Source organism: Xenopus tropicalis, chromosome 1, assembly GCF_000004195.4.
Source record: "Xenopus tropicalis strain Nigerian chromosome 1, UCB_Xtro_10.0, whole genome shotgun sequence".
NCBI classification, from domain to species: Eukaryota; Metazoa; Chordata; class Amphibia; order Anura; family Pipidae; genus Xenopus; species Xenopus tropicalis.
The window spans coordinates 158,751,224-158,778,915 of NC_030677.2; the positions used below are offsets into that span (position 1 = coordinate 158,751,224).

The 27,692-nt window shown below is 40.2% G+C and overlaps 1 protein-coding gene across 1 annotated transcript in view; it reads left to right on the forward strand.

Moving 5' to 3' along the window:
• Positions 1-27,692, forward strand: part of tmem132d (transmembrane protein 132D) — a gene marked incomplete at its 5' end in the record, with an annotated part of 152,447 nt that overhangs the window by 118,568 nt on the left and 6,187 nt on the right. Inside the window, 1 exon segment of the mRNA NM_001113104.1 lies at positions 27,129-27,334. Within this exon segment, the coding sequence (NP_001106575.1) occupies positions 27,129-27,334 (206 nt within the window).

Genomic DNA, 27,692 nt, shown 5'->3' on the forward strand with positions numbered 1-27,692 from the left:
GCTCTGTTAAACACTGCACATTTCACATAATATAAGAGTGTAAGCGTTTAGGCTGTACTTTCCTGTACAAAAGTTGTAATTAATGTTTATTGCATGTGTGTTTGTCCATGTACCTAGCCTTGTTTTTAGTTAAAAAAAGCTGTATGTTGCCTCTTATACTTGGGGGGTTAGTATAATAAGTGATGCCCCTATTTAATCCAATAGTATTTTATTCATGTAACTATTTGCTTGGCAATATATGTTTAAAAGGGCAACAACATATTGTTCATTTATAACCACACATACGTTAATCTAATAATGATCAAGCTAATCCTCTTTATTTAGCACAAATGTATTTTCATTTTCTCCTCACAGCCACATTTCTCTCCTGGCTGCTTTATGTACTTGCATACAGTGTAAATCACCAGCTCTTTGTAGAGATTACCTTTAAGTGTTAATTTGCTATTGTAACCTTGCTCTATAATTTAAATGATACACCTGATGATGCATATACAGTTGGTCTTTAGTATACAGCATAATAAATCAAAATCGGACAGCTTGTTATGACCTTGCTCCCACCAGCAGAACATACTTCAGTGCCCTGCTGCTGACAGGGAATCTGTAGATTTCAAGCCACTGTTATGCCTCAGTAATGCTGGCCTTGGGAGCAGAGAGAGAGAGATGCTACACTCATTTAGTTTTGTCTTAAGGGATCAAAAATATTTTGCTAGAAACCTATTGACAAATAGTTTATTCTGTTCATTCCAAGGCTATTGAGAGGTTAAGAGGCCAGTGATGCCTATAAGCACAATACATGTAGCATGGCCTGAAAGGTGCACTTTGAAGCCCCTGGCTATGCTAATTATAACCGCTATATGTTTAATATAATAGCAGGTTAAGCGTTCTTCTTGGTTGTATGATTGCATTGTCATTTCAGCTGCTTTACAGCAATTGGTTCTATTACAGATAAAAAAAACTGCAACACGTACTTGTTGTAGTGACACATTTATTAATCCATGTCAAAAACAAACAGGAATTATGAGGGTAAAGAGACACCCAATCAGGCTCCAAAAGTAGCTGTGGTTGGAGGTGGTTTATGTGAAGCATGTGCCAGCACTAACCAACTTAATTACTAACCACCTAATGACAGCACCACTGATTTTAGACCTACAGGGTACCTGCCAAACTGGTGAGCCATTAGGCACCAAGACCAGCTACTGCAGTTGTCTTCATATGCAGTTCTCAATCCTTTTGGTGAAAAGAAGTAGCCCCAACATCTTTAATTTAGTTTTTAATTTGCTTTTTTTCATGCCAGCACATAGGGGATTATCAGAGGCTATGACTTAAATGAGAAAATATAATAAAATAAATGCAAACATCTTATTGGTTGCTATTGGTTACTGCACTTGGGAAATCTTAGTGCCTTAAGTTACATATGTAATATGGTCAGAGCTGGAACTAGGGGTAGGCAGAAGAGGCACCTTCCTGGGTGTTATGGCAGGGGGGGTGCCAGGCAGGTACATCTTCTTTTACCTTCTTTTCCCCCTCACAGCAGTCCCCCCACCAGTGACCCGCAACCCCGCCACTCTATGTGCACGCATCGTGCGCTCGTTTGTGCATGCATGTGACCACACACCTGGGGGGGGGGTGCCTAAGGCTGAATATGGTTTCCAAACTAAGCCATCCCCAGAAGCTTAAAACAGAGATGAGGGGGGCCAGTCTGTGTTACCATATATTTGTATTAGGGTTATCGTTCATGCTGCATACATATTAACTTGTATTGTACCAGTAAATATGCGTATCTGAAGCACTTGATTCTATGATAAAATACCTACATCTGATTTAGCTGTTAAACATTTATTGACAATCCAAAGTTAAATTTTACTAGCTAACCCACTGTATGCTAATACACTAGTGGTATTTACAATTTAAAATACTTTGTTAATTGCCTCTGTTAGCACAGCAGAGATACTGGTACAAGCTTATTCCTTTCTATTGGCTTGCATTGTTAGACTGATCTCTGGCGGAGAGAGGTCTAGCTGGAGCTTTTATCTTCATTTTCTAGATGACCAGAAGCAATTTTTCTTTAATCAGTTTGGTGAAGTGTTTAGCTGTTTTATAATAATGGATTAAATAAATGCCACTGAAGCAAACAGAGAAATGCGCTCTGCTGGCAATGTACTGGGCCTGCTGCATTAAAATGATAGCCTATTTTAATTGCAGAATTAAAATGTTTGTATTACTTAAATGCAGCCAAATATGTAAATGTTTGGAACTGCACAGAAGGCCTGTTTACTGGTTTAAGCACAGGTAATAATACACAGCTGAGGTCAGAATTGAAAGAGGAAGAATAGACGTTACATTGCAATATACATAGAGAGAAAATAAACATGGGAGGTACAGGTATAGGACTTACATAGTAAACATAGTAACATAGTAAATTGGGTTGAAAAAAGACATACGTCCATCAAGTTCAACCATAATGCCTATATATAACCTGCCTAACTACTAGTTGATCCAGAGGAGGGCAAAAAACCCCATCTGAAGCCTCTCTAATTTGCCGCAGAGGGGAAAAAATTCCTTCCTGACTCCAAGATGGCAATCGGACCAGTCCCTGGATCAACTAGTACTAAGAGCTATCTCCCATAACCCTGTATTCCCTCACTTGCTAAGAATCCATCCAGCCCCTTCTTAAAGTTATATAATGTATCAGCCAGCACGACTGATTCGGGGAGGGAATTCCAGAACCTCACAGCTCTCACTGTAAAAAATCCTTTCCGAATGTTTAAATGGAACCTCCCTTCTTCTAAACGGAGTGGGTGCCCTCGTGTCCGTTGGAAGGACCTACTGGTAAATAAAACATTAGAAAGGTTATTATATGATCCCTTTATATATTTATACATAGTTATCATGTCACCTCTTAAGCGCCTCTTCTCCAGTGTAAACAGACCCAACTTGGCCAGTCTTTCTTCATAACTGAGACTTTCCATACCCTTTACCAGCTTAGTTGCCCTTCTCTGGACCCTCTCTAACTCAGTAATGTCCCGTTTGAGCACTGGAGACCAAAACTGAACAGCATATTCTAGATGGGGCCTTACCAGCGCTCTGTAAAGGGGAAGAATAACCCCCTCCTCCCGTGAATCTATACCCCTTTTAATACAGCTCAAAACCTTGTTTGCCCTTGCAGCTGCTGCCTGGCATTGCTTGCTACAGCCAAGTTTATTATCTACAAGGACTCCAAGGTCCTTCTCCATTATGGATTTGCCTAGTGCAGTCCCATTAAGGGTATACGGGGCTTGCATATTTTTACATCCCAGGTGCATGACCTTACATTTATCCACATTAAATCTCATCTGCCACTTAGCTGCCCAGATTGCCAGTTGGTCCTGCTGCAAGGATGTCACATCCTGGATAGAATTGACTGGTCTGCAGAGTTTTGTGTCATCTGCAAACACTGATACATTACTCATAATACCCTCCCCTAAGTCATTTATGAACAAATTAAACAAAAGTGGACCCAGTACAGAACCCTGAGGGACCCCACTGAGGACCTTATTCCAAGTAGAGAATGTACCATTAACAACCACCCTCTGTACCCGATCCTGTAGCCAGTTTTCTATCCATGTGCAAACGGCTTCACTAAGACCAATAGACCTTAGCTTAGAAAGCAGTCGTTTGTGGGGAACGGTATCAAATGCTTTGGCAAAATCCAAATAGATCACTTCTACTGCATCCCCACTGTCCAGCTTCTTACTAACCTCATCATAAAAAGCAATTAAATTGGTCTGACATGACCTGTCCTTCATAAAGCCATGCTGATTACTGCTCATAATGGCATTCTCCACTACATAATTTTGTATGTGATCCCTTAACAAGCCTTCAAATAACTTGCCCACCACGGATGTCAAACTTACAGGCCTATAATTGCCAGGCTGAGATCTTACTCCCTTTTTAAATATGGGAATGACATTCGCCTTCTTCCAATCCCTAGGTACCATACCTGATGAAAGAGAGTCTGAGAATATCAGAAACAAGGGCCACTGCAATTCTGCCCCTAGCTCTCTCAGTACCCGAGGGTGTATTCCATCTGGCCCAGGTGCCTTGTTTACATTTATCGTGTGTAACCCTTTAAGCACCATATCCTGTGCCAACCACTGTGTAGTTGGAGCTGAGGCAACAGTGAAGCTATTGGGTGGGACTTGGCCCACTGGCTCCTCTACTGTATACACAGAAGAAAAGAACTGGTTAAGCACATCTGCCTTTTCTGTATCCGCTGTAACCATATTGTTATTATAACTCAATGGGGCCACACCCTCAACCTGCATCTTTTTACTATTAATATACTTAAAAAACTTTTTGGGGTTAGTCTTGGCCTCGGCCGCGATGCGCTCCTCATTTTCTATCTTTGCCTTCCGGATTGCTGTTTTACAACACTTGTTATAGTGTTTATAATCATTAAACGCAGCTACTGTCCCCTCTGACTTATATTTCTTAAAAGCTTTCCTTTTTCTCCCTATTAACTTCTTTACCTCAGAGTTAAGCCACATAGGGTGATTCTTAACACTTCTACTTTTTCTTATTAATGGAATAAATTGAGAACAGTAATGATTTAATATCATTTTAAATGACAACCATTTCTGCTCTGTGTTTTTATCAGAAAACATAATGCCCCAATCTATGTTATCCAGAATGCATCACTTCCAGCCGTAGTGCAAATTGTAAGTACATGGGCCTTTGCAGCCTGTGGCTGCTGGCACTCCTTAGCTTGCACATTTGAATCATATACATGTTAGGGAATAGGTAGGGGGTTGGAAACAGGCCTATGTTCCTTCTTCCACTTGCCCCTCATGAATACAGGGCTGCCAGTTAATTAATTGGTAAACTGCCGCTCCTTGTGCTCCTTTCTGGAGTGCAATGACTGGAGCCCACAACTGCTGAGGATGGGGCAGTGTGAAAAACATGGCAGCCATGCCCCAGGTCCACTCTTTTCATACCAGTTTATTCTCAGGCACACCCCTAACTCATTTCCAGCAAGCTACAATCTTTTTGTGTTTGTGGTTCAGGACTTTTGGTTGTCACACCATTAATTTGTTTTTGGCAAGGTGCTCATTGTAAGCCTGGAAGTCCCTATAATACACAAAGTCCTAGAATGAAGTACCCTGTTTCTCTGTGATTTAGGACTGTTCCACAAAAACTGGAGCCACTGGGAAGTATGCACCAGAGACAAGTTCAAGTGGTTGTTAATGCATGACAAGATATTGAATTTTTTCATGTGTACTACAGGGATAGGATCCGTTATCCGGAAACCCGCTATCCAGAATGCTCCGAATTACGGAAAGCCTGTCTCCCATAGACTCCATTTTATTCAAATAATTCAGATTTTTCAAATGTATTTCCTTTTTCTCTGTAATAATAAAACAGAACATTGTATTTGATCCCAACTAAGATACTTATTAATCCTTATTGGATGCAAATCAGTCCTATTGGGTTTAATTAATGTTTTATTGTTTTTTTTAGTAGACTTAAGGTATGAGGATCCAAATTACGGAAAAACCCCTTATCCGGAATACCCTTGGTCCCGAGCATTCTGGATAATGCGTCCCATACCTGTATTGCATTAATTCTTAAAATGGGATAGAATTACCTAGCACTTGTCCCATTGTTACAGCACCTTACCAGATATCAGCTAACACATACTGTGGAACCTTTGCCATGATCTCTAGACAAGGCACAAGCAGTTCTTATTGGCTTCATGGCATGATGTAATTTTGCCCGTGTATTGGCTGTATTCAAAGTTGATTTTCCCTGCTTTTGAATACAGATACTAGACAACTTTCTTTTTGCTAAGGTTTACAGGATGTGTACACTTGCATGAAGCTTCTGATGTTGATACAGGTTTAGAGAAAGGATTACGCAATATTGTTTCTACATTTGCAACAGCCACCTGTTCTCAGAGCTGGAGACCAGAATGATAATTAGAGAGACATCATGCTGCCAACGTACTGGCTGCATTTTTGAGTTTTTTTTCCAAAAAATATGTAATGCTGTCAATATAATACAGCTGTTTCCTAAGAAAAGGGACAAATTATATAAAATAGGTTTTTAATTATTTATCAAAACCGCACCTATTGCATACTGGGGATCTTAACTTTTGACCTTTTTTCCATAAAGCTGATATGAACAAAAGAAACAAAAGCTAATATGTCTATGAAGATTTTCATTCATCCAGGTCATGGTATATCTAGTATAAATAAATTTAAAGCAACTGGACTTGTTTACTAAACAAGTCCAGTTGCTTTAAATTTATTTATACTAGATAAACAAAAGCTAAGCACCAACTGACAAATCTAGACTTAACTACCCAAAAGCTTAATTAATCTTTAGGAAAGAATGTTGCATGTCCTAAATTCCTCACTGCATAGAATTTGCAATAACCTTATTTTTTGGAAATGTAGAATGTATCATATCTAATATCCAGGTCAAGGATTTTACCTTTGAGCCTTTTTTCCCAGCTTTTAACCTTAAAGGTTACCCTCTTTAGCATCACAGAACATGTGTGTCACGTCTGTCTGTCATTCTGTCTCCTAACTTCCCTTATACTCGACAGTAAAGTCTAATACAAGAATGCCTTCATTTTTTTTAACAAAATGAGAAATAGAATGAATGAACCTATAAAATGTTATTTCATACTGAGGAATTTTACTACTGCCACTTCATTGGCTACATTTTACATTTCCACCAACTGCGATGTCTTTCTTTGTTTAGCAAATATCTTAGAACAATGACATATTTAGAACCAGGTGCTAGAAAATAAAAATGCAGCCAATGAAGTACAGGTAGTAGCATTAGGACTGAGATTCATCAATTTGTTTTGCTTGTATCCGTCAAATGTATGGGTGGTATTACAGTGGTACGATGTGTAGCACTCTATAGATGGAGCTCATATGCACATTATTTTAATGGCAGTAGAATTTGGGCAGGTCAGAAAACATTACCTGTAAGTAAAAATATCCAGTTTTGTTCAATATAAGTTAATATTATACACTGCCCATGGAGCAGGGCTTTTTAGAAGATCAGCATGTACTGAAATTTGCTTGTAAATAATTAGGCCACTTGTGTGGGTTAATTAGCCATATCAGAGCTGCGACCCGTAATCTGACTTAATCAATGTCTGGATAATGAGTGTGGATATGTATTGCAGAAAGAATGTGCTTGATAATGAGGATACATTTTATGAGACTGCCACAGTTCCCAAGAAAAAGTTAGAATGCTGAAAAGTGTAAAGGAAAATGTAACATAATTTAAGGACCAGGAAAAAAATGCCTAAATAGCGTTTACATATGATTTTAGGGTGCAAAATTATTCTTCATTCTCCTGGATTAATTTTTTTTATACTGCTGACCATTTTATTCTAATGCAAATTCTCTTTACTCTTGTTATCTGTAAACCAGCTGCATGCTGGTTCTCTTTCTATCTTTCTAATGCTCCTTCAAGGTTGCTTTGTCTAACATATCCACTGACATACAGACCCAGATCTCTAACCATCTGCTAGCCAGTAGCCACCACCGACTGACCATAACTAACACAGAGCTTATTCTCTTGCAACCCAAACCTGCCTTTCTCCTCTATTTACCATTACTACTAATGACACAACCATTAACACTATTGATTCAGAATTGGCTGAGGCTTTGTTCAGACAACAGAATAATTATAACAAGCATGCAGCATTAATAGAATCACTATTTCAAATAAAAGATTTGTACATGTTTTGGCTTTCAGTTTAGTGTTAGTGCTGCTTTAAAATACTAACCCTGAAAAAGGACATGACCTAATTGTTGTTCATTGGTGTCCATTAGCATGGCGGCACAGTGGTTAGTAGCATAACTGCCTCACAGCTGTGGGGTCTTGAGTTTATTGGTTAATAGGACACTATCTGCATGGATTATTTTTACAGTCAGCTCATGAATTTACCACTTAATGAATATTCATTCATTATTTCATATGATGGTCTCCTGACCATGACAATATTAGAGATTCTCCAGTGTAAATAAAAACCTGCATTTTCAATTTTAGCTAAAACTAAATCTGTGGACAGTCTCTAACATTCTGTTTCTATATGATAGTTTTATTTCTCCTCATTATTAAAGTAAAAATAGACAAGGACTGTTGTCTGAGTTCCCTCAAGCAGTACATCACAATCACTGTTTTTTTGCCGCTCATTTTTCAGTCTGATGCCACACAGGCATATTCTCAGCAAGCAGAAAAACGCTTGCCGAGAATGCACCCCATTACGCTAGATTTACCCTACCTTGTGCCAGCACCCAAATGAATGAAATACGCTTGGGTGCAGGCAAATGTAGCTGATATCCGCAAAAAAAAATGAGACTTCGTATCTTCAGCGGATATCGGCTACATGTGCCTGCACCCGAGCGTATTCCATTCATTCAGGTGCAGGCACAGGTAGGAGCGTATGGTGCCGAAAATATACGCCATATGCTATGTGTTTCATCAGCCTAACCCCCCCCCCTCCCCATTCTACACCTGCAATTTCAAATACATGGGTGATATATTTAGGGTTCGGTAAGCCATGGAAGTTAATGTCATTTCCACTTAGCTCCTGAAGCTTTCTATCAGCCACCACTCCCTCTTTAATTTCCCCCCAACTTCTGTGCTTCCTTCTTTGTCATGGTTTTCCTTGTGTCTCCCCACTCCTGTGACTTTAACTGACAGTAAACTGATTGGAAGGGAGAGTTGTTGTGAACACATATTGTCCCAAGCAGATAAGAGCATACATGCTACCCGGTCTATAGATATGAGATTAAATGCAGCCCTTTATGGCTTCTTCTGCTTCTTCTGGTATTGCAACTTATTGCAAACACATTATTTATTGGAAACAAACCTCCCTAAAAGGCCAAGTAACATAACAAAGATTTATATTCATAACACGAGTTGCTGATAGAAACATACTGGTTATTGTCACTGTTCCAGCCATAGGATTATTAAATACCAATCTAATGTGCTGTCTTGTTAAAGAAAAATGAGCCAAACTATTTGGATTGGAATTCTAAGAAGGAGAAATATCTACTTATTATAGATTAATTGCCAGCTGTTACAAAGCAAGCACACTCTATTTAGATGATTACTACTATTTTTTCTCTATAGAAAATTTTCAGTTGCTTGGCAGCATGGGATTGGAAGGCTCCTTATATGAACTGCTAAACTGCTATTGCCTGAACAATATCATGTTTTTATTTTTTTTAGAAAGTAAATGAATATTATCTAGCAAAAGCTGATTGGGTATTACCTGGGGGAGGGGATTGCAACTATAACTATGCTCCATGTGCCTATACTCTGACTCTAATTAATGCTATTAATGGTCATTGAGATCCAGGTGATGAGATCCAGACAGATGACAGCCTTTCACAGCCATGTTTATATGCTTCAAATATGCAGAGACCTTTTACTCCATTCCTTCCAGCACCCCATGTGCAGCTGATTGCTTGTAAAAATAGAAGAAAAGGAGAGCATTTAACCCTTTAATAAGTTTCTTCTGTGGAATAAAAAAAAATACTAACCACAGCATGGGCGGTCCCCAGGAATACCCTACCTCTATCTGGTACAGGGAAGTGATGCATTCTGCAGGATCTATCCCCCCTTTCTCTTTATGCTACCCTGTAAAGAAGTGGGAAATGAATGGTGGGAGTCAATAACTTTACCCCTTGGGGGGGAAGGGGATAGTTACTATAATTGACTGCCAACCTTACAATCCCTTTAGGCACATGGTGTGTAAGGTCTGCAAAATGTGCACAAGTGCTATCTCCTGCCCTTGCTACAGGGAGGCTTCTAATCAATGGAACCTATGTGCATAAGTGGTAACAAACCAGCACACATTATGTTTTCTATTCACAGGGTTCCTGTTCAGTCCTTATTTATAGGCAGTTACAGATGATAACATTATAGTAATAGTCTCCCAGTTTAGCACCTGTGAGAGAAATGCTGGATTAGAGGTGGAAGGTGTTTATATTTCTCCCAGATTTCTCTCTTATATATACTAAGCTCCAGGGAAAGTATGTCAGCAGTGAAAGAGTGTTCTTTCACTGCATTAGGCTTCTGGAAAAGCCGGTAAAAAGGGCCCTGGAGTGAATGGAAGTGAGCGGGTGGGACTTCCATTCAACAGGCTATCCAGGTTTTGGTGAAGCCTGGCTAATTAGTGGCCTTGTTAGGCTTCAGGGGAAACCCCTTTAAACATGGTGTCTGCAGAGTGACTCACTCTCTCCTTTCCTGGGGAACTGCCTGCATGCAGTATGGAGAGAGCCGGACACAGTGAGTAACCAAACTACTTTTGTTTTTCTAGAGTTGGATGCTAGATCCTCTCTATTGCATAGAGAGGGAGTTGCTGTATGTTAGTTAGAGCCGGACAGGCTAGGATTTATTTTTATGTTTTGTTTTCCAAAATACTCCTGTGTGCCGGTTATTTGTGAATAAAGCTGATTGAGGTCAGCTTAAAACTATATGCTGGGTGTGAACTGTTGTTTTCTGAGAACAATCTGATCCCTGCAATCTACCTAAACCCCCAGAGACTGCACTGTTTGGACGAGTTGCCTTACATATGGTGGAGGATGCTTTGGCAATAAATTAATAATTAAAGGGCCAGAAACCCAATTTCAACTTTGCATTGTAAAGTGTTTTGCTGCAGGGCATAATGGACGACGTTATCAAGGCCTTGATACAGGCTATGGCTGCTCAGCAAGAGGCCACCAGAGTCCAGCAGCAACAGCTGATCGCATCCCGAGAGGAACAGCGACAAGACCGAGAGCTCCTCAAAGAGGTAGTGCAGCAGCTAGCTGCAAGGAGTGTCGTAGCACCTCCTACAGAAACCGCTAAACCAACTGCTATACGGGCTAGCTACTATCTGCAAAAGCTGACAACAAGTGATGACGTTGAAGCTTACCTTTCCACATTTGAGAGGATAGCAGAGCGAGAGGACTGGCCTAAAGAGCAGTGGGCAGGCCTGGTGGCGCCCTTTCTCTCTGGGGAACCACAAAAAGCCTATTTTGATCTGGATCACATTGCCGCTAAAGATTATGACAAACTAAAAGCTGAGATTTTGGCCCGGCTGGGGGTCACCCTCTCGGTCCGTGCCCAGCGTGTTCATCAGTGGATGTTTATGGCAGAAAAGCCTCCACGCTCCCAGATGCATGACCTAATTCATCTAACTAAAAAGTGGCTGCAGCCGGAGACCCTAACAGGGCCACAGATCGTGGAGCGGATAGTGATGGACCGGTTCCTTAGGTCTCTGCCTTCACCTTTGCGCAAATGGGTAAGCCATGCAGACCCAACAACTGCAGACCAGCTTGTGGAAATGGTAGAGCGGTACATTTCTGCTGAGGAGCTACTCAGTTTTCAACAAGTGGAGCGCACCTTGGCTCCCAAGGGAAAACTTCCTGCATGGAAAAAGGAACCTGCGACTGATAAGAGCATGCTCCAACGTGGACAATCTACAGGCGCTAGACCCAGAGACTACCAAAATGTGTCAGGAGGGACCCCTCCTCGCAGAGGACCAAATAAAGAATTGGTGCGGTGTTTCCGGTGCCATATGCTGGGACACTTTGCTGCAGACTGCAGCCTAACGGATGAACCCATGCAGTGTGATACTGCCTTAACAAAGAGACGTACGTCGATGTATGCTCAGATTGTGTGTACTGCCCTTCCAAAGACACGGAAAGATAAATACCTGTGTGATGTTATTGTGGAAGGAAAGCCAGTGAATGCATTATAGATTCTGGTAGCCAGGTTACCCTGATGAAATATGTGTTGGTTGAAACCCCTCAATATGGGCCTGATACTGTAGGGGTTACATGTATACATGGGGATACTCGCGAGTATTCTATGGCTGAAGTGGAAATCAAAACTGCCTACGGGACATTAAGGTACCCTGTAGGGTTGGTTCCCACTTTACCACATGATGTAATTTTGGGGAGAAACTTCCCACATTTCTGTAAATTGTGGGAAACTGACATGGTTATGGACCAGTCCTACTTAAAGGGAAGCCGCCCTGATTCCGGTAGTAAAGTGTCTGAGGTTGTACCGGAAGGTGGGGCTACTATAGATTTTCCCTTTTCTGTATTAGCATGGGAATCTGATGAGGTAGACATGGAACCCCAGGTTGACCAGACTATACCAGGTGGGGAAGTCCATGTAGGCCCAGTTGAGGAAGACAATGACATGCCTGAGATTAGGAGGGATAATTTTGCTTCAGAGCAGTTAAAGGATCCCACACTGTCTAGAGCAAGGGCCAATGTAAAAATGATAGATGGGAAACCTGTAGACTCTGACTCTAGACCCTCTTGTCCCTACTTAGCCCTCCAAAATGACCTGCTATATCAGGTAGTAGAAAAGGGAAATGACCGGGTGGAGCAGCTGGTTGTCCCAAAACCATACCGGCGTATGGTACTTGACCTCGCACATAAACATGTGATGGGCGGACATTTAGGGGTAGAGAAGACAAAGGAGCGAATTTTGCAACGGTTTTTCTGGCCAGGGCTACATGGTGAAGTTGAGCAATACTGTAGTTCCTGTCCAGACTGCCAGTATTCGGCTCCTAGGCCACATTTTCGTAGCCCTTTGGTCCCTCTCCCTGTGATAGAGACACCATTTGAGAGGATAGCCATGGATTTGGTGGGCCCAATAGTAAAATCTGCACGGGGACACCAACATATATTGGTAATCATGGATTATGCTACCCGATACCCCGAGGCCATTCCTCTACGTAATACCTCCTCTAAATCCATTGCTAGAGAATTGGTACATGTCTTTAGCAGGGTAGGAATCCCAAAGGAAATACTCACTGACCAAGGCACCCCGTTTATGTCCCGGGTCATGAAGGAGCTGTGCAGGTTGTTTAAAGTGGTCCAACTTCGCACTTCTGTATACCACCCCCAGACTGATGGGTTAGTGGAAAGGTTTAATAAAACGCTCAAAAGTATGCTTAAGAAGGTGGTAGACAAGGATGGGAAAAATTGGGATTACTTGTTACCCTATTTGATGTTTGCTATAAGGGAGGTCCCTCAATCATCTACGGGGTACTCACCGTTTGAGTTGCTATATGGTAGGCACCCAAGGGGCTTGTCGGACATAGCAAAGGAGACTTGGGAGGGACAACCCACCCCCTTTAAAAGTGTCATTGAGCATATAGACCAAATGCAGGACAGAATAACCGCGGTGATGCCCATAGTAAGAGAGCACATGGTGCAGGCACAAGAAGCCCAACAGAGGGTGTATAATAGGGGTGCCAGAGTACGCAATTTTTCCCCTGGGGATCGTGTACTAGTGCTAATACCCACCGTAGAAAGCAAATTTTTGGCAAAGTGGCAAGGGCCCTTTGAGATTCTTGAAAAGATTGGTGAAGTAAATTATAAGGTTCGCCAACCAGGTAAAAGGAAACCTGAGCAGGTTTACCACGTCAATCTTATAAAACCCTGGAAAGAAAGGATGTCATTGTTCACCAAGCCTACTATATCTCTAAGGGCAGAACCCCTAGTGCCAGAGGTTAAGGTGGCAGACTCCTTGTCAGACACTCAGAGGAAAGAGGTACAGACCTTTGTAATCAAAAATAGGGATGTTTTTTCTGAGAAACCTGGACGAACCTCTTTGGTAAAGCATGACATCATAACTGAACCTGGGGTAAGGGTTAACGTAAAACCTTATAGGGTGCCTGAAGCTAGACGAGAAGCCATATCTCAGGAAGTTAAAAAGATGTTAGAGTTGGGAGTCATTGAGGAGTCACATAGCGATTGGTCCAGTCCCATTGTCTTAATACCAAAACCGGATGGGAGCTGGCGCTTCTGCAATGACTTTAGAAAATTAAATACTGTCTCCAAATTTGATGCCTACCCTATGCCTCGTGTGGACGAATTAATTGAGAGACTAGGGACGGCTAGATACCTGACAACCTTAGATTTGACCAAGGGCTATTGGCAGATTCCCCTGACGGACCGAGCCAAAGAGAAAACTGCTTTTAGCACTCCTGAAGGTCTGTTCCAGTATTTAGTGTTGCCATTTGGGTTACATGGAGCCCCAGCAACCTTCCAACGTACCATGGACCAAATCTTAAGGCCCCATAGGCAGTACGCAGCAGCGTACCTTGATGACGTAGTTATCCATAGCTCGGATTGGCAATCCCATCTACCCAGGGTACAGGCCGTGCTTGATTCCATACGAATGGCCGGTTTGACAGCTAACCCAAAAAAATGTAGCATAGGCCTGGAAGAAGCCAAGTATTTGGGGTACAACATTGGTAGAGGGCTAGTTAAGCCTCAGCTTAACAAGGTGCAGGCAATTCAAGACTGGCCTAGACCAGTCACAAAAAAACAGGTTAGAGCTTTTTTGGGGATCACTGGTTACTACAGAAGGTTCATAGCTAACTTTGCCACTATAGCTGTCCCTCTGACTGACCTTACAAAAGGGACCAAGTCCATAATGATCAAGTGGAACTCTGAGGCAGAACAGGCCTTTCAGACCCTAAAAAAAGCCTTATGCAGCCAACCAGTACTGATAACCCCAAACTTTACTCAGAAATTTATTGTGCAGACTGACGCATCCGATGTGGGAGTCGGAGCAGTACTGTCCCAAATCAGAGAGGGTGCAGAGCATCCTATAGTTTTCCTGAGTAAAAAGCTGAACATCCATGAGAGAAACTATGCTACAGTAGAGAAGGAATGCTTAGCAGTGAAATGGGCGCTGGAGGAGCTTAGATACTATCTGTTAGGCCGCCAGTTTACATTAGTTACTGACCACGCTCCCCTTAAATGGATGTGTGAAAATCGTGAAAAGAATAGAAGGGTGACAAGATGGTTCCTGGCCCTTCAGAACTACAAGTTCACAGTGGAGCATAGACCGGGGTCCCAGCTGGGGAATGCAGATGCCTTATCCCGGGTACACTGTCTTGAGGCTAGTTGTGTTCCGACCCCTACGTCGAAACAGAGGGGGAGGGTGTGTGAGAGAAATGCTGGATTAGAGGTGGAAGGTGTTTATATTTCTCCCAGATTTCTCTCTTATATATACTAAGCTCCAGGGAAAGTATGTCAGCAGTGAAAGAGTGTTCTTTCACTGCATTAGGCTTCTGGAAAAGCCAGTAAAAAGGGCCCTGGAGTGAATGGAAGTGAGCGGGTGGGACTTCCATTCAACAGGCTATCCAGGTTTTGGTGAAGCCTGGCTAATTAGTGGCCTTGTTAGGCTTCAGGGGAAACCCCTTTAAACATGGTGTCTGCAGAGTGACTCACTCTCTCCCTTCCTGGGGAACTACCTGCATGCAGTATGGAGAGAGCCGGACACAGTGAGTAACCAAACTACTTTTGTTTTTGTAGAGTTGGATGCTAGATCCTCACTATTGCATAGAGAGGGAGTTGCTGTATGTTAGTTAGAGCCGGACAGGCTAGGATTTATTTTTATGTTTTGTTTTCCAAAATACTCCTGTGTGCCGGTTATTTGTGAATAAAGCTGATTGAGGTCAGCTTAAAACTAAATGCTGGGTGTGAACTGTTGTTTTCTGAGACCAATCTGATCCCTGCAATCTACCTAAACCCCCAGAGACTGCACTGTTTGGACGAGTTGCCTTACACACCTAACACCAATAAAGCACCCAACCCAAAATTTGCTCTCACTGATTTCAGTTGAGCACACAACCACAGATGTAAGCCTCTATTAGGGGGCACACACCACATTGGGGAACGTATACCCTACGCTACCATGTGGCATATTACAAATCAGTTGGCATGCATGGCCATTGCTTCTGGTAAGTTTCCTTGCATCCATATACCCTGTACTTTGTACTTTAAGTGCCATCAAAGCAGGATGGTGCAAGTAGCATGTATAGATGGAAGTACCTTTGCCATTAGTGTTTCATCACACACACCAATTTACTTAGGATTTTCTTTTGCATTTATAAGTGAGACCTTTACATGAGGAGATATCTGTCTATGACACCTCATTCATAACTAATAGACTACTGCATCCATCAGCAGACCAAACAAAATACAGTAGCAGTAGGAATAATCAACTGTTTTTATGTAAATACAATTATTATTTTCTGCCCACTTCTGATACATTAACAAGAACAAATGAAATTGTTTGACACAGGCCTTAGTTGCTATGGGTCTTGTAATTCACTTCTGATTGAAGTGCTAAGGTGGTAGAGAGATTACAGAGATTACTTGGAAAGGCAGTTACCCTTATACATTTGTACAAACTAACTTGCGTCTATAATGGTGTTTAGTAAATATCTCACAAAATATTAGGGTGGGTTTGCAGTTGTAATTAACCTATTTAATAAAGGACCCATTGAATCCTAATGCTTCCTGTAATAATGTATTTATAGGCAGAAAGTCATCAGGAGGAAAAATGAACTACATTTTCCAGAATATTCTTTACCAAGTACATACACTAACTTGATTTAATTCTGAGTCTTCAAAACGAATGCACTTCTATCCAATGCACCTCTGAAGAATAAGGGTTAAGTGATTTGGCTTGTGTCTGGCAGAATATCGTGTTACAGTTATTAATCCAAATCATCATCATTATTTGTCTGCATCTGTCTGTTGAAAAATAAGCTGCTTTATGGAATGGCTTGTGTGTCTTTACCCTGCTTTGTCTATTATATGTAATCCAGAATGCGGAAGCTCAGTGCCTTAAATCATTGTAAGCCATTAGCTGCAAGAACAGTTTATTGCACAATATGCAGTACACTGCTAAGGCTTGACAACAAACAAGGAGGCCAGTGATCTTTTATGTAGGAAGGTGCAGTTAAGGAAATTATTATATATAGTATATATAGCTAATAAACACAAAGCACTTGCGGCATTTGACTTGAAATATACAAGATATTTATTGTTTCATCAGATTTCCATCAACACTGACGCGTTTCGATCCACCTGTATCTATATATATAAATATATAGCTTCTAAAGCAACATTTGTGAGTAATATTAATAAATTCAGAGTTTCACGTTTGCAAGGGTTACAGGAAAACCAGCAGGATTGTCCTGGTTAACCCTGCCATTACTGATTAATTGGTAAGTGATTTCTTGATTCCTGTTACTACAATGCTCTAAACCAAGTTCACTGTTCTGCACAGTCACCAAACCCATGAATCAAGATCATTAATCCTCTCAGTATCCGTGATTGGAGGAGGGGGGTGGGTGGGTGGTGCTTATGGTGGGAGATGCAGCATTCTGTCTCAGGCAGTTAATAAGGATCTAAAGGTTATCCGAGGATTCCACACAGATGAATCTAAATGTTTGCTGTTAATTTAACAGGCTGCACACACCCACTTGAATGCGCCTACCTACGTGTCCTTTATGTGCATCTCGGAGGAAGGAAACAGCAGAGAAAACAGATTCAGATTGAGAACAGTAAAAAGCTGAATGAAAAGCTTTAGACATTTATAATTCTGCTTCAATAAAATCAAGTCACATTCACTTAGTCACACCTAAAACTTCTCTGCTAGCTGGCTATTTTTCACCTAAATGGAACATTTAGCTTTCAGAGAAAAATGGCCGTGTGCCAGACACCGGAAGTCTCCTCAGTAAAGCCAGTGTCATATATCATTTGGGAGACATAATATATTGACATTGCCAGTGAGTTTAACATTCCGCCTAAAATTAATGTCTATTCGTGTTTTTCCAATCAATATATTTCCATACGTGACACTAACAACTGATTCACTTCTCTGGTAACAGATGTTGCTCTCCATGGTGCTGACTCAAGAGCCATTCACTCCAGCATGGGAGTTTCCTGACCAACAAATCATGCTCACATACTGTAAGATGGACTGCTTAAAGGGGAAATTCACCTACTGAGATGCAGTGAACTGCAATAAAGTACAATTTTGAGTACAATCACCATGTTTTTTTCCCACAATGCAGTTTTCCCCACAATTGGGGTTTCATTTTGGACAGAAATAGGTGATTCTCATGATGCCAATCGGGCACAATTGCACTGAATGTTTTCAAAGTCTGTCTGGCCTCATAGTGTATAAAGGATAAAGTGACGTGAACTCTGTTCTATTGGTGCAAAAGTGCTGCAGTGATTGATGCAGGATGCAAAGGGAACCCTAAAGCTACTGCCTGGTCAGGAGGTTCCGGTAGCTCCAGGGTTTCCCTGCACCAATAGGTGCATTAGCTCCTGATTCAGAACAGAAGGCAGAAAGAACTGAGTGACGGTGAGTGTAACTACACACACGTGCACACAAGTACCTTTAGTTAAAGTGGTTTTACTCACTAGGGAGAAAAGCACATGTTTCCCAATGTGCTTCTGGATGTAAATAACCTTTCATCACAAATGTGTACATTTTACTTGCTTAGGTTGTTTAATATCTAGGAGCTCTATTTATCATGCTGTGTGGGGTCCCTCATTCAGGTTAATGGAAAAATTAAGGCAACTAAAGTAAATTCCAGTGGTTAAAAAAATGATGTAAAAAATGGCAATGGATGAATGTCAATCTTAAAAATATGTTTTTGCCTAATAAAAGAAAAATAATTCTAAGCAACTTTCCAATATTGTGCTTTAAAAGTTCTTTGTAAATGTAATTCCAATAGAACACAGCATTTGCTGAACTTCTAGTTGTTTGCAGTCAGGTCAGTCTCCTCCAGCAAGACAGGTCTGTCAGTCTGCTGTTTGTGTTACATTGTTTAAAGAGTCAGAGCTATCAGGGCAGGGAGACAGAGCTAAAAGAAACAGGATCAAATGTTTGATTGTAGGATGTACTGATTCCTCAGGAGCAAACCTTTGAGGAACTTGAGGAATCAGTACATCCTACAAATCAAACATTCAATCCTGTTTCTTTTGGCACAGTTGTTTTGTGTTCTGGTGAGCATATATACTTACCATATTGAGGAGGTGGCGGCACACTGAATATCTTCACTGTTTTGTTTGCTTAGTCACTCACAGTTGGTTTGCTCTTCCATCGTGTTTTTTTGTCTGTCATAATAATTGGCTGCTTTAAAATGGATGCAGTTTGTGGCACGCATGGACACCTTTCCTTAAAGCTTCTTGTGTCCAGAGACACTCCTTACATTTCCCCATACTTTTGCTTGGCTCCAGTGCCACCTCCTCTTTTGAATTGGGTGCATGCAAGTGTGCCAATTGAATCCAGGGGGAATCCAGGAGCTACCGCCACTTTAAGTAATTATCTTTAGCCCATTCTTTTTTTGGATTGCAGCCTAACTAAATATTTAGTTCCCATTCGTGACCATTACCTACTTTCTTTTCAAAGCCCACTAGGCACTGTACAACCACTATTATTTATTATAATTGCTATCATTTATTTATATAGCTCCAATATATTTCACAATGCTTTACAGAGATTATACATTATTCACATCAGTCCCTGTCCCAGTAGAGTTTAAGGTCTCTCACATTCACACACTATAGTCAAATTAATTTATTCACCTCACTAGATACCTTCAAAGATATTCCTTATCAGGTAAATACCAATTATCTTGACTTTCTCCAGTTCGGGTTCATGCTTTCCTGCTACAACTGACATAATTTACTGGCTAAAAACTATACTTTTCATTGAAACACACACTAATTAATCCCATCCCAATCCTAACAAGCACTAATTATTGCCATTAAAAACCTTGGCCTTGATCCAAGCTCTAATTTTAACTACTGTTTAGTTTCTCTACTGTTATTTGTGTCCAAAAAGCTGAAATGCTTGTCTGCAACTGCTGGGTCCAGCATGATATGAAACAGCCATAACACATAACCACTCTGATATTTAGTGATGAGCGAATCTGTCCCGTTTCGCTTTGGTGAAAAATTAGTGAAACGGGTTTGTCACCCAACTTTGTCGCTCGCGTCATTTTTTACTTGACCACACCCTTTTTGATGCATCTTCAGCCTTTTTTGACACGACCACACCCATTTTGATCCACTGCGCCTATTTTGACACAACCACAACTTTTTTTTTAATGTGTGATGAATTTTTTGGCGGGGTAGTTTCTCGCGAAACAATTCGCTACAGGCAAAATGCGGAAATTCGCTGTGAATCTATGCCTGACGAAAAAAATCACTACTGATATTATGTCTTTTTTGATGTTGTCAAAAAAAATGATGTCACTATTTTATACCACTTTAGACATGGTATAACCCAATAATAAGAATGAGACCATTTCACGTGGCAAGGAATTCCTGGTGTGACAATTGCTATAAAGTGCTGTGTACAACACAAAATGTAAAAAAAAATTATGCAGGTCTTTCAAGCTATATTCTCATTTTATACTCGGCTACACATTCATATATGCTCTGAAGAAAGGGTATTGGGTTACTCTGAAATGTCAGCCAGTAAATTGCTTTTTATTTATGATAAATCCTGTATGCCCTGAAGTTTAGTTTACCTATTTCGAATTTGCATGAATCAGTGCATAAACATATAAGTACTCCTGATAAGGGTACCTCGGTATTAAATTGGTGATGTCTGATATATTAGTGCAGCCTACAGTGACCAGATATTTTCTACCTAACTTGAGCACTTTGCATCTATGTTACTAAAGGACCCCTACATGTGAAACAAGCATGTTTATTAGAATACAGAAGGGCATTATTGTATTGTATTCTGCTATAAACTGATCATATATTGCATAACAAAAAGGCATGTGACAGTACTACCAATTTATTGGGCATTTACTTTCAGTTAATGCACAACTGATAGTTACGTGGCTTTCGCTAACCTACAATAATACAAAATATTTGTACCCATTCCTTTGCTTTGTGCAATGCGTCATTTTCATTCACACAGTAGCGAGCCTATAGTTCTTTAAAAGACATTTGCCATGCAGTGCTTAACCAGCGAAAATATCTTGTAAGCCTGCCAGAGTTGTAAGACACCATTTGAAATATACAATATAAATAAAGCTTGTAGAGAAGAGGATTACTGTCCTACATAACATGCATTAAGATTAGAATGCCAGACATAAAACTCCTCTGAAACACAGGCCATCAAGAGGAGATGGTGCTGACTTTTTTTGTAATCAGCTATTGCTCAAGGCTCAGTAAATCCGAGTTTCTCCCAGCAGATGAATGCACATTTTACTATCAGACAATTATTAAGTATCTATCTGTGAGGCTGGCAGCAGATTTACTGAGTGATAAACATTTTCTTCCTGTAAAGATTTTTAATCAGCTCCAGAGCATGGCTGAAATAATGAGAAGGCCGGGCTTGTGTTTGGCCTGATTAATGGTAAAGGGCAAACCCCTGTGCTAGCCGTGATGTGCAGAGCATCCTTATGGCTTACACTGAGTATCTCACTGAAAACACCTACATCGGTTTATAAGGGAATAAAATACATAATAAGCTGCAAATTAAGCCTTCATGCAAGTTTACCCACAGCAGAAAAAAGCTGCAAAATCTAGACTGCTAGACCTTCTTGCTAAATTACACGAAGGGAAAATAAATGAATTTGCAAAGAAACTTTTTTTGTGGTCAGTCTGTAAGGAGGTAGAATATATTGTATTTAAATGTAAATAGTTGGGCAATGTTAGGTTCAGCCAGCAGGTGGCACCAACCCTTTAAGTTGGCCAACAGCCAGGCACTTCTTGTTCTAACAGGCAGGACTGAAGATCATGTGGCCAGACCAAGTTTGATGTGGGCTCACTGTAGGAGTAAAAGATAAATAGCTTAGCAAGTAAGGGCAGTCTGTTGCCCCAGGTGATTGGGCTCCAGTTAGGGAATTTGAGGGGTCAGGAGTAGTTTAGAGAGAATCTACTGAAGCTGTAGTGAGACTCCACAGCTGAAGCTTGGGCACTGTATGTTGGACACCGCAGAGAAGGTTAATTAAGGAGAGGAGGCCTCTGAATGGCTCTGTCTGTGCATTTCCACATGGCAGGGGTCCTGAAAGCTTTGTTAGAGGAAAGCTGTGTGAGTGTTAGGATTGTAGAGACTATTCTGAAGTATTATTTTTTGTGTAACTTATCTACTCTGAATAGGAACAGTACCCCAGGCTGTAGCCTGCCTTCCTGCAAGAAGCTGCTCAATAAAAGTGTGCTTGGTTCATTGCATGTCTGATTCCTGCAGTAAAGGCTGTTCTTATACTTTGCACTGTAATGGGTGCCTGGCAGTCTTGGGTAGCCCTGTTACAAGCCCACCAATGAGGATTAATGAACAGCATTGCTGATATTGTCCTAAGCCCCTGTGCCCAATAGCTGGTATATTTAAATATATTTAGTTCTTAGCTCAGCAAGTCAGTGCTTATGTGTTGCTGAACAACCCCAGAATTCCACATGCAATAGACATTGGTGGACAGTGAGTTGTACAGGTAAAGCAGGCTTAATTGTATATTATATATTAAGATGGTCAAAAATGGTTTGGGGGACAAAATATATTAGAATGGGAAAATGAATATGTCCTGTTGCTGCATGTTCAGCTAAATAGATAATTATAGCCTCCTCTCTCTGAAGTTTAACAGGTGCAGAATTAATATCCCTCAGTCTTAAAAGTCTTACCTCCCCTCTTCCATCATTGCCTGGGGGCCAGATGTGTCTGACTGTAGACATAGTTTTACTGGCATTGCTAAAAATTGTATTCTAGACAACTTTAGTTGAATCATTCCTATAAAGAAGAAGGGAGTGGGGATACATAAACCTGGGCATTGACATGATAAATATGTTAGGAAACTAAGGAGAAAGGTAGATACAGTGGGACAGCAGGGGGAAGCAGGGCTTAATACAATGGGAGAACTTCCAGCCTTGTATAACACTTAACATTTACTCCAATAAAACTGCCACCTAGACAAACCTTTCAGTTTAATAATCACATCACAGCTCATTGGCAACAGTGCACAGTGGTAGTAAAAAGCAAAGGGAATGACCCGTCTTCCTAGGAACTTCCTCCTCCTACCTGCTTCAAAAGCACATTAGCAGAATGACAACAAAGTCCTTTTGCTCACCATCCAAGTCTTTCTAAATTCTTACTCGATGCTTCTCACTGATGTCATTTCAATTATCACAAGTGACAAGCTGGCTCTTTTGTCAGAGTCCTGAACCCAAATACTATATTTGACGTTTCTGGTTGCTTTGGAAACACTTAATATAATTAATTTAATAATAATTCAGTTTTTTATATGAACAGTGTTATCTTACTGCATATGAACTTGTGATACAGTGGGACAGAATTTAATGCATGCCAAAGAGTTCAGCAGCAATGTAGGGCATTCCTAAGAAAAGATATAGCAGCAAAGTTTAATCCAAGCGTCACTTACAAGGCAAGGTACACATTGAGATATCTCTGAGTTGGCTGAACATATATCTTTCTATCAAGACAACAACCTGGAGACTTGATTGGTGATTAATGTTACACTTTAACGATGTCCCATACCCCCAGCTTTGTTTAATTCTGGCCATACACATTAGGATTTTTAAAAGATCTTTTCAGTATTGTAGGACCAAGGTTACACTAAAATGATCGTTTAAAAGTAGGATTTGTCTATCAACAAAAACAACCATTTCTTATTAGCTAGTAAAACTCCCTGCTTGGTCCTGCAAACAATTGGACAGGGGACGGGACAAATATTTATGGCAAACAATTAAAATATTTAAACCTACCCAATCAATTTTCTGACCAATGTCTGATGAAAAATCTCCAGAAATGCGATCATTCGGTGCCCACTAACCTTACGATAATTTGATGGATATGTTGCATTGCACTGGCTGGCTTAAGTCTGAAAAATAAATCTAGGAGAATCTCAAAAAATACTGTGGAGTTGTCAGCCCTTCTCTAATGCAATCTGATCTTCTTTTAGCTAATTTTTAAAAAAAAAAAAACATGAGCAATATCCCATGCTTTTACCCAGAAAAAAAATATCCACAATTCCAGAGATATTGCTCCCTCTGCACTTATGCACTAAATGTTGCTCTTGTGGGGCAAGAGGAGGCACAAGGGTAGATGGATCATTTCCCTGCACATATACAGCTTTTAGTTTTGTGTGATTCAGCTTGTACAATATCTTGTGCCTATAAATGCAAAAGGAGTCCTGCACTTATGGTCAAAGCAGGTGTTAGATACAGGGCTCCCTTGTGACTCCCTTGTTTTTATTTTATATCTGAAGTTAATTTGCAATTTTCAAGTTTGCAATTGGCAGTTCACTATCAATCTCTGCTCCAATCTGCCCAATTTCACCCCCACCAGCCCAATTTAAACCAGTTTTTCCCAAATTGCCAGGTCACACTCCCATCCTGTCCAATACTTGGTGCTTTAAATCACCATGCCAGCCACATAAGTAGAAAACTTTTCAAACCAAGGTGTGGTCCTACATGGGCATTTAGTTTCTGGAAATGCAAAAGTTCATTTGTTATCTGCATGGCTGCAATGTGGTACCTGTGCAAGTAAATTAAGAAATGTTTTACAGTCAAGGGAAACACAGAAAGAGCTTGAACAAATCAAAATAAAAATGGAGCTTCAGGCATAAGCCAGTTAAACATATGTGCCAGTACAGAAAACATTTTATACCTTGTTAAACTTATTCAGTTTAGGAAATACCTGCTTCTAGCATCCTTTAGGCCTTTAAGCAGGGGTATGTGAAATACAAATGCAAAAGTTATCGTGAATACTCCATTCTGAATGCTAGACTAATGTGTGCCATTATCCAGTTCATTTAACATTCTAACAAAACATGTTCATTATATCTGCTTTTCAGAAACATGTTTCATAAAGCAAACATATTTTACCCATTTGACACCTGATTTCTTCCTAGAACCCTGATGCCCCCTTTTTAGAGTCTAAACCAAACAAATGCTTCCTCTTACTCTCAGTTGCTGATGTTTACTGTGTACACTGTACTGAAATATGCAGTTCATTTTTGGTTGCTACTTAGCTTGTTAACAAAGACTGAGTGGGTATAAAGCTTTACAGACACTGGGTACTGTTAAATGAGCCTTTGGGAAAAATTGCAGTTATGAAAAATGATTTTAATAAAACAAGGTGTTGACAAGAGATTATTGATGGAGCATACAAAAATATAACTGACATAAATAATGGTGATCAAGAGGCTAGAAAGTATGTAAAGACAACTATTTTACATCTGCACAGTGGTTTCAGTCTCTCCATTTCACAGAGGCCGTGGGCCCCATCACTATAAACTCAAGGCAAAGATACAGCATCTAGCAAAGCTTTCCAGGAACACTAAACAATGACCTTAGATTGTAAGCTTCTCTGGGACAGGACTGATGTAAATGTTTCACACTTTATAAATAAAGGTATTTTGAATCAGGAGCTCCAGATAAAACATAGACACAGTCATTCTGTTTATGGCATCAGTCTAACTTGAACTTTCTCATACTGTTTTTATTTGTAAAAACTAATTAAATAAATGAAAAACACACAAATAAAAAACACAACACACTGATAAAATGCTAAGTATGGTTGAGTGAGGGCCTGACCACAAGTTTAGCAATACTTTCTTTAAAACCAGCTGCTCTGCAAATTTCAGTGGAACTATACACAGTCAAGGGTCTACACTCGAATTCAGCTCTAAACCTGTGAAATCAAACTTATTACCTTTTCACATCCAATATTTACAAGAAATGACAGTCCTGAGCCTCATTTGTTGTGCAAATGTTATGGGAAAATTCTGTGCTACTGAAGGATATATGTTTGTGGCATGCTAATAGCTCCTCTTTGCTGGCCAGAATGTCATATATATTATACAAATACCTGATAACTGTAAAAGTGGAAACAAAGTATGCATAGAGAATATGATTAGTGATGAGCAAATTTTTTTGGCAGACATGGATTCGCAGGGAAATTCCGCATTTCACCATTGAATTGTTTTGTGAAACTTCTGTGAAATTTCTTAAAAAAAGGTGCAAAATGTAAAAAAAGAAAAAGGTGTGCTCACGTAAAAAAAAGTTTTGTTCGTCAAAACTGTTGCACGGTACCAGTGTTTCGCTTACCACTAAATATGATATGATCAGGAGAGGTATCACCGCATCTTGGCACATAACGATTGTTGTTTCTGGCAAGTGTCCCAATAATGCTCGGGACCTGGGTTTCTGGATAAGGGTTCTTTTGATAATTCTGATCTCCATACCTTATGTCTACTAACAAATTATTTGAACGGCAATTAAACCCAGTAGGATTGTCTTGGCTCCAATAAGGATTCATCTAATTAGTATCTTAGTAAGAATCAAGTACAAGGTACTGTTTTATAATTACAGAGATAAAGGAAATACTTTTTAAAAATGTGAATTATATGATTAAAATGGAGTCTATGAGGGATGGCCTTTATGTTGTTCGGAACTCTAGTTGGCAGAGAGAATGCTTGATCAGGCACATATATAATCAGCGTCGGACTGGGGCACTGGGAAAAAACCTGGTGTGCCCCTCTGGACCAGACCTCCCTCCCTGCAGATCCCCCACCATCGACGCGCTTTGGGAGGGGGTCAGGAGGGTGGCGGTTGCCACTGTGGGGGGTGTGGGGGCCATAGCAGGGGCCCCTTGGGTGGTGCACCCCCCGTCCGACCCTGTATATAATGATCTTTACCTTATTATTGTATCCATTTTTAAAATTCTGTATAGTTTCTTGCATTGTCCTTGATTTACAAATTGATTAAAAACTCTGGAGTGATATTAAATATGAAATTAAAACTAAAAAAAAATTGCATATCACAATGTAATAATGTTCATTAGATATTTCATTACATGACAAATTGTAACTGACCACAGAGCATTATTAAAATCTACGTTTTAGAATATATTTATTTGTCCAAATAACTGCTTTTTCAATAAGAAGAAGACCGTACCCTACAGACGCACAATGACATTTCCATTGGCAGGTTGAGTCTCTGTGCCTACAACATATATTAGCTATGCGCAAGGGAGAAATAGCTTGCTCAGGGGAAAAACAGTTCACATCGCATATACCTTTTCCATTAACAATGTTTATTATGTATCGTTAAAGAATCTCATGCAGTATTTCTTGTAAATTGAAACCATGTTTAAAAGTGAATATTCACTGTCTTTCGGGGGCTACTGAGTTTATTCTGTATTTCCTATACCTGTCTTTTATTTATTCTACTTTCAGTATATACTTCCTTTGCTAAGGTAAATCCACTGTACATATTTATTACCCTATGTTACTTTCTCTTCCCTTCTTGCAGGTTTCTGATCGATGTGACTATGTCTTTGTGAATGGAAAGGAAATGAAAGGAAAGGTGAACGCTATTGTGCATTTCACTTACCAGCACTTTAAAGCCTCACTGTTGATGACAGTCTGGGTCCCCCGGCTCCCATTGCAGATAGATCTGTCTGACACTGAATTGAATCAGATCAAAGGTTGGAGGGTTCCAATTATGTCTAATAAAAGGTAGGTAATGTCTCCTGACTTTAACCTCTGTGTGCAATCAGATGTACCTAAAGATCCAATTTCTTTTTTCATCTATGTCATATTTGAAAAAAAATATGACTGATAGAATAGAATATATTTATTGCAAATATTCTGAATACACATTATTAGATATAACACTGTACAGGTTTCATTAAACCTTCCATTCTAAAGAGAAGAACATCAAATAAAATGTATGTCAAATGCTTACATCAGACGATCTGCAATTTATACTAATTTTATAAACCTCACTTAGTAGCTACACTTACAGCAGAGAAATAGGAACATGGACATGGAGCTGTTCTACAGGAGGCTTTTATCCTTCAGTCACCAATTACCA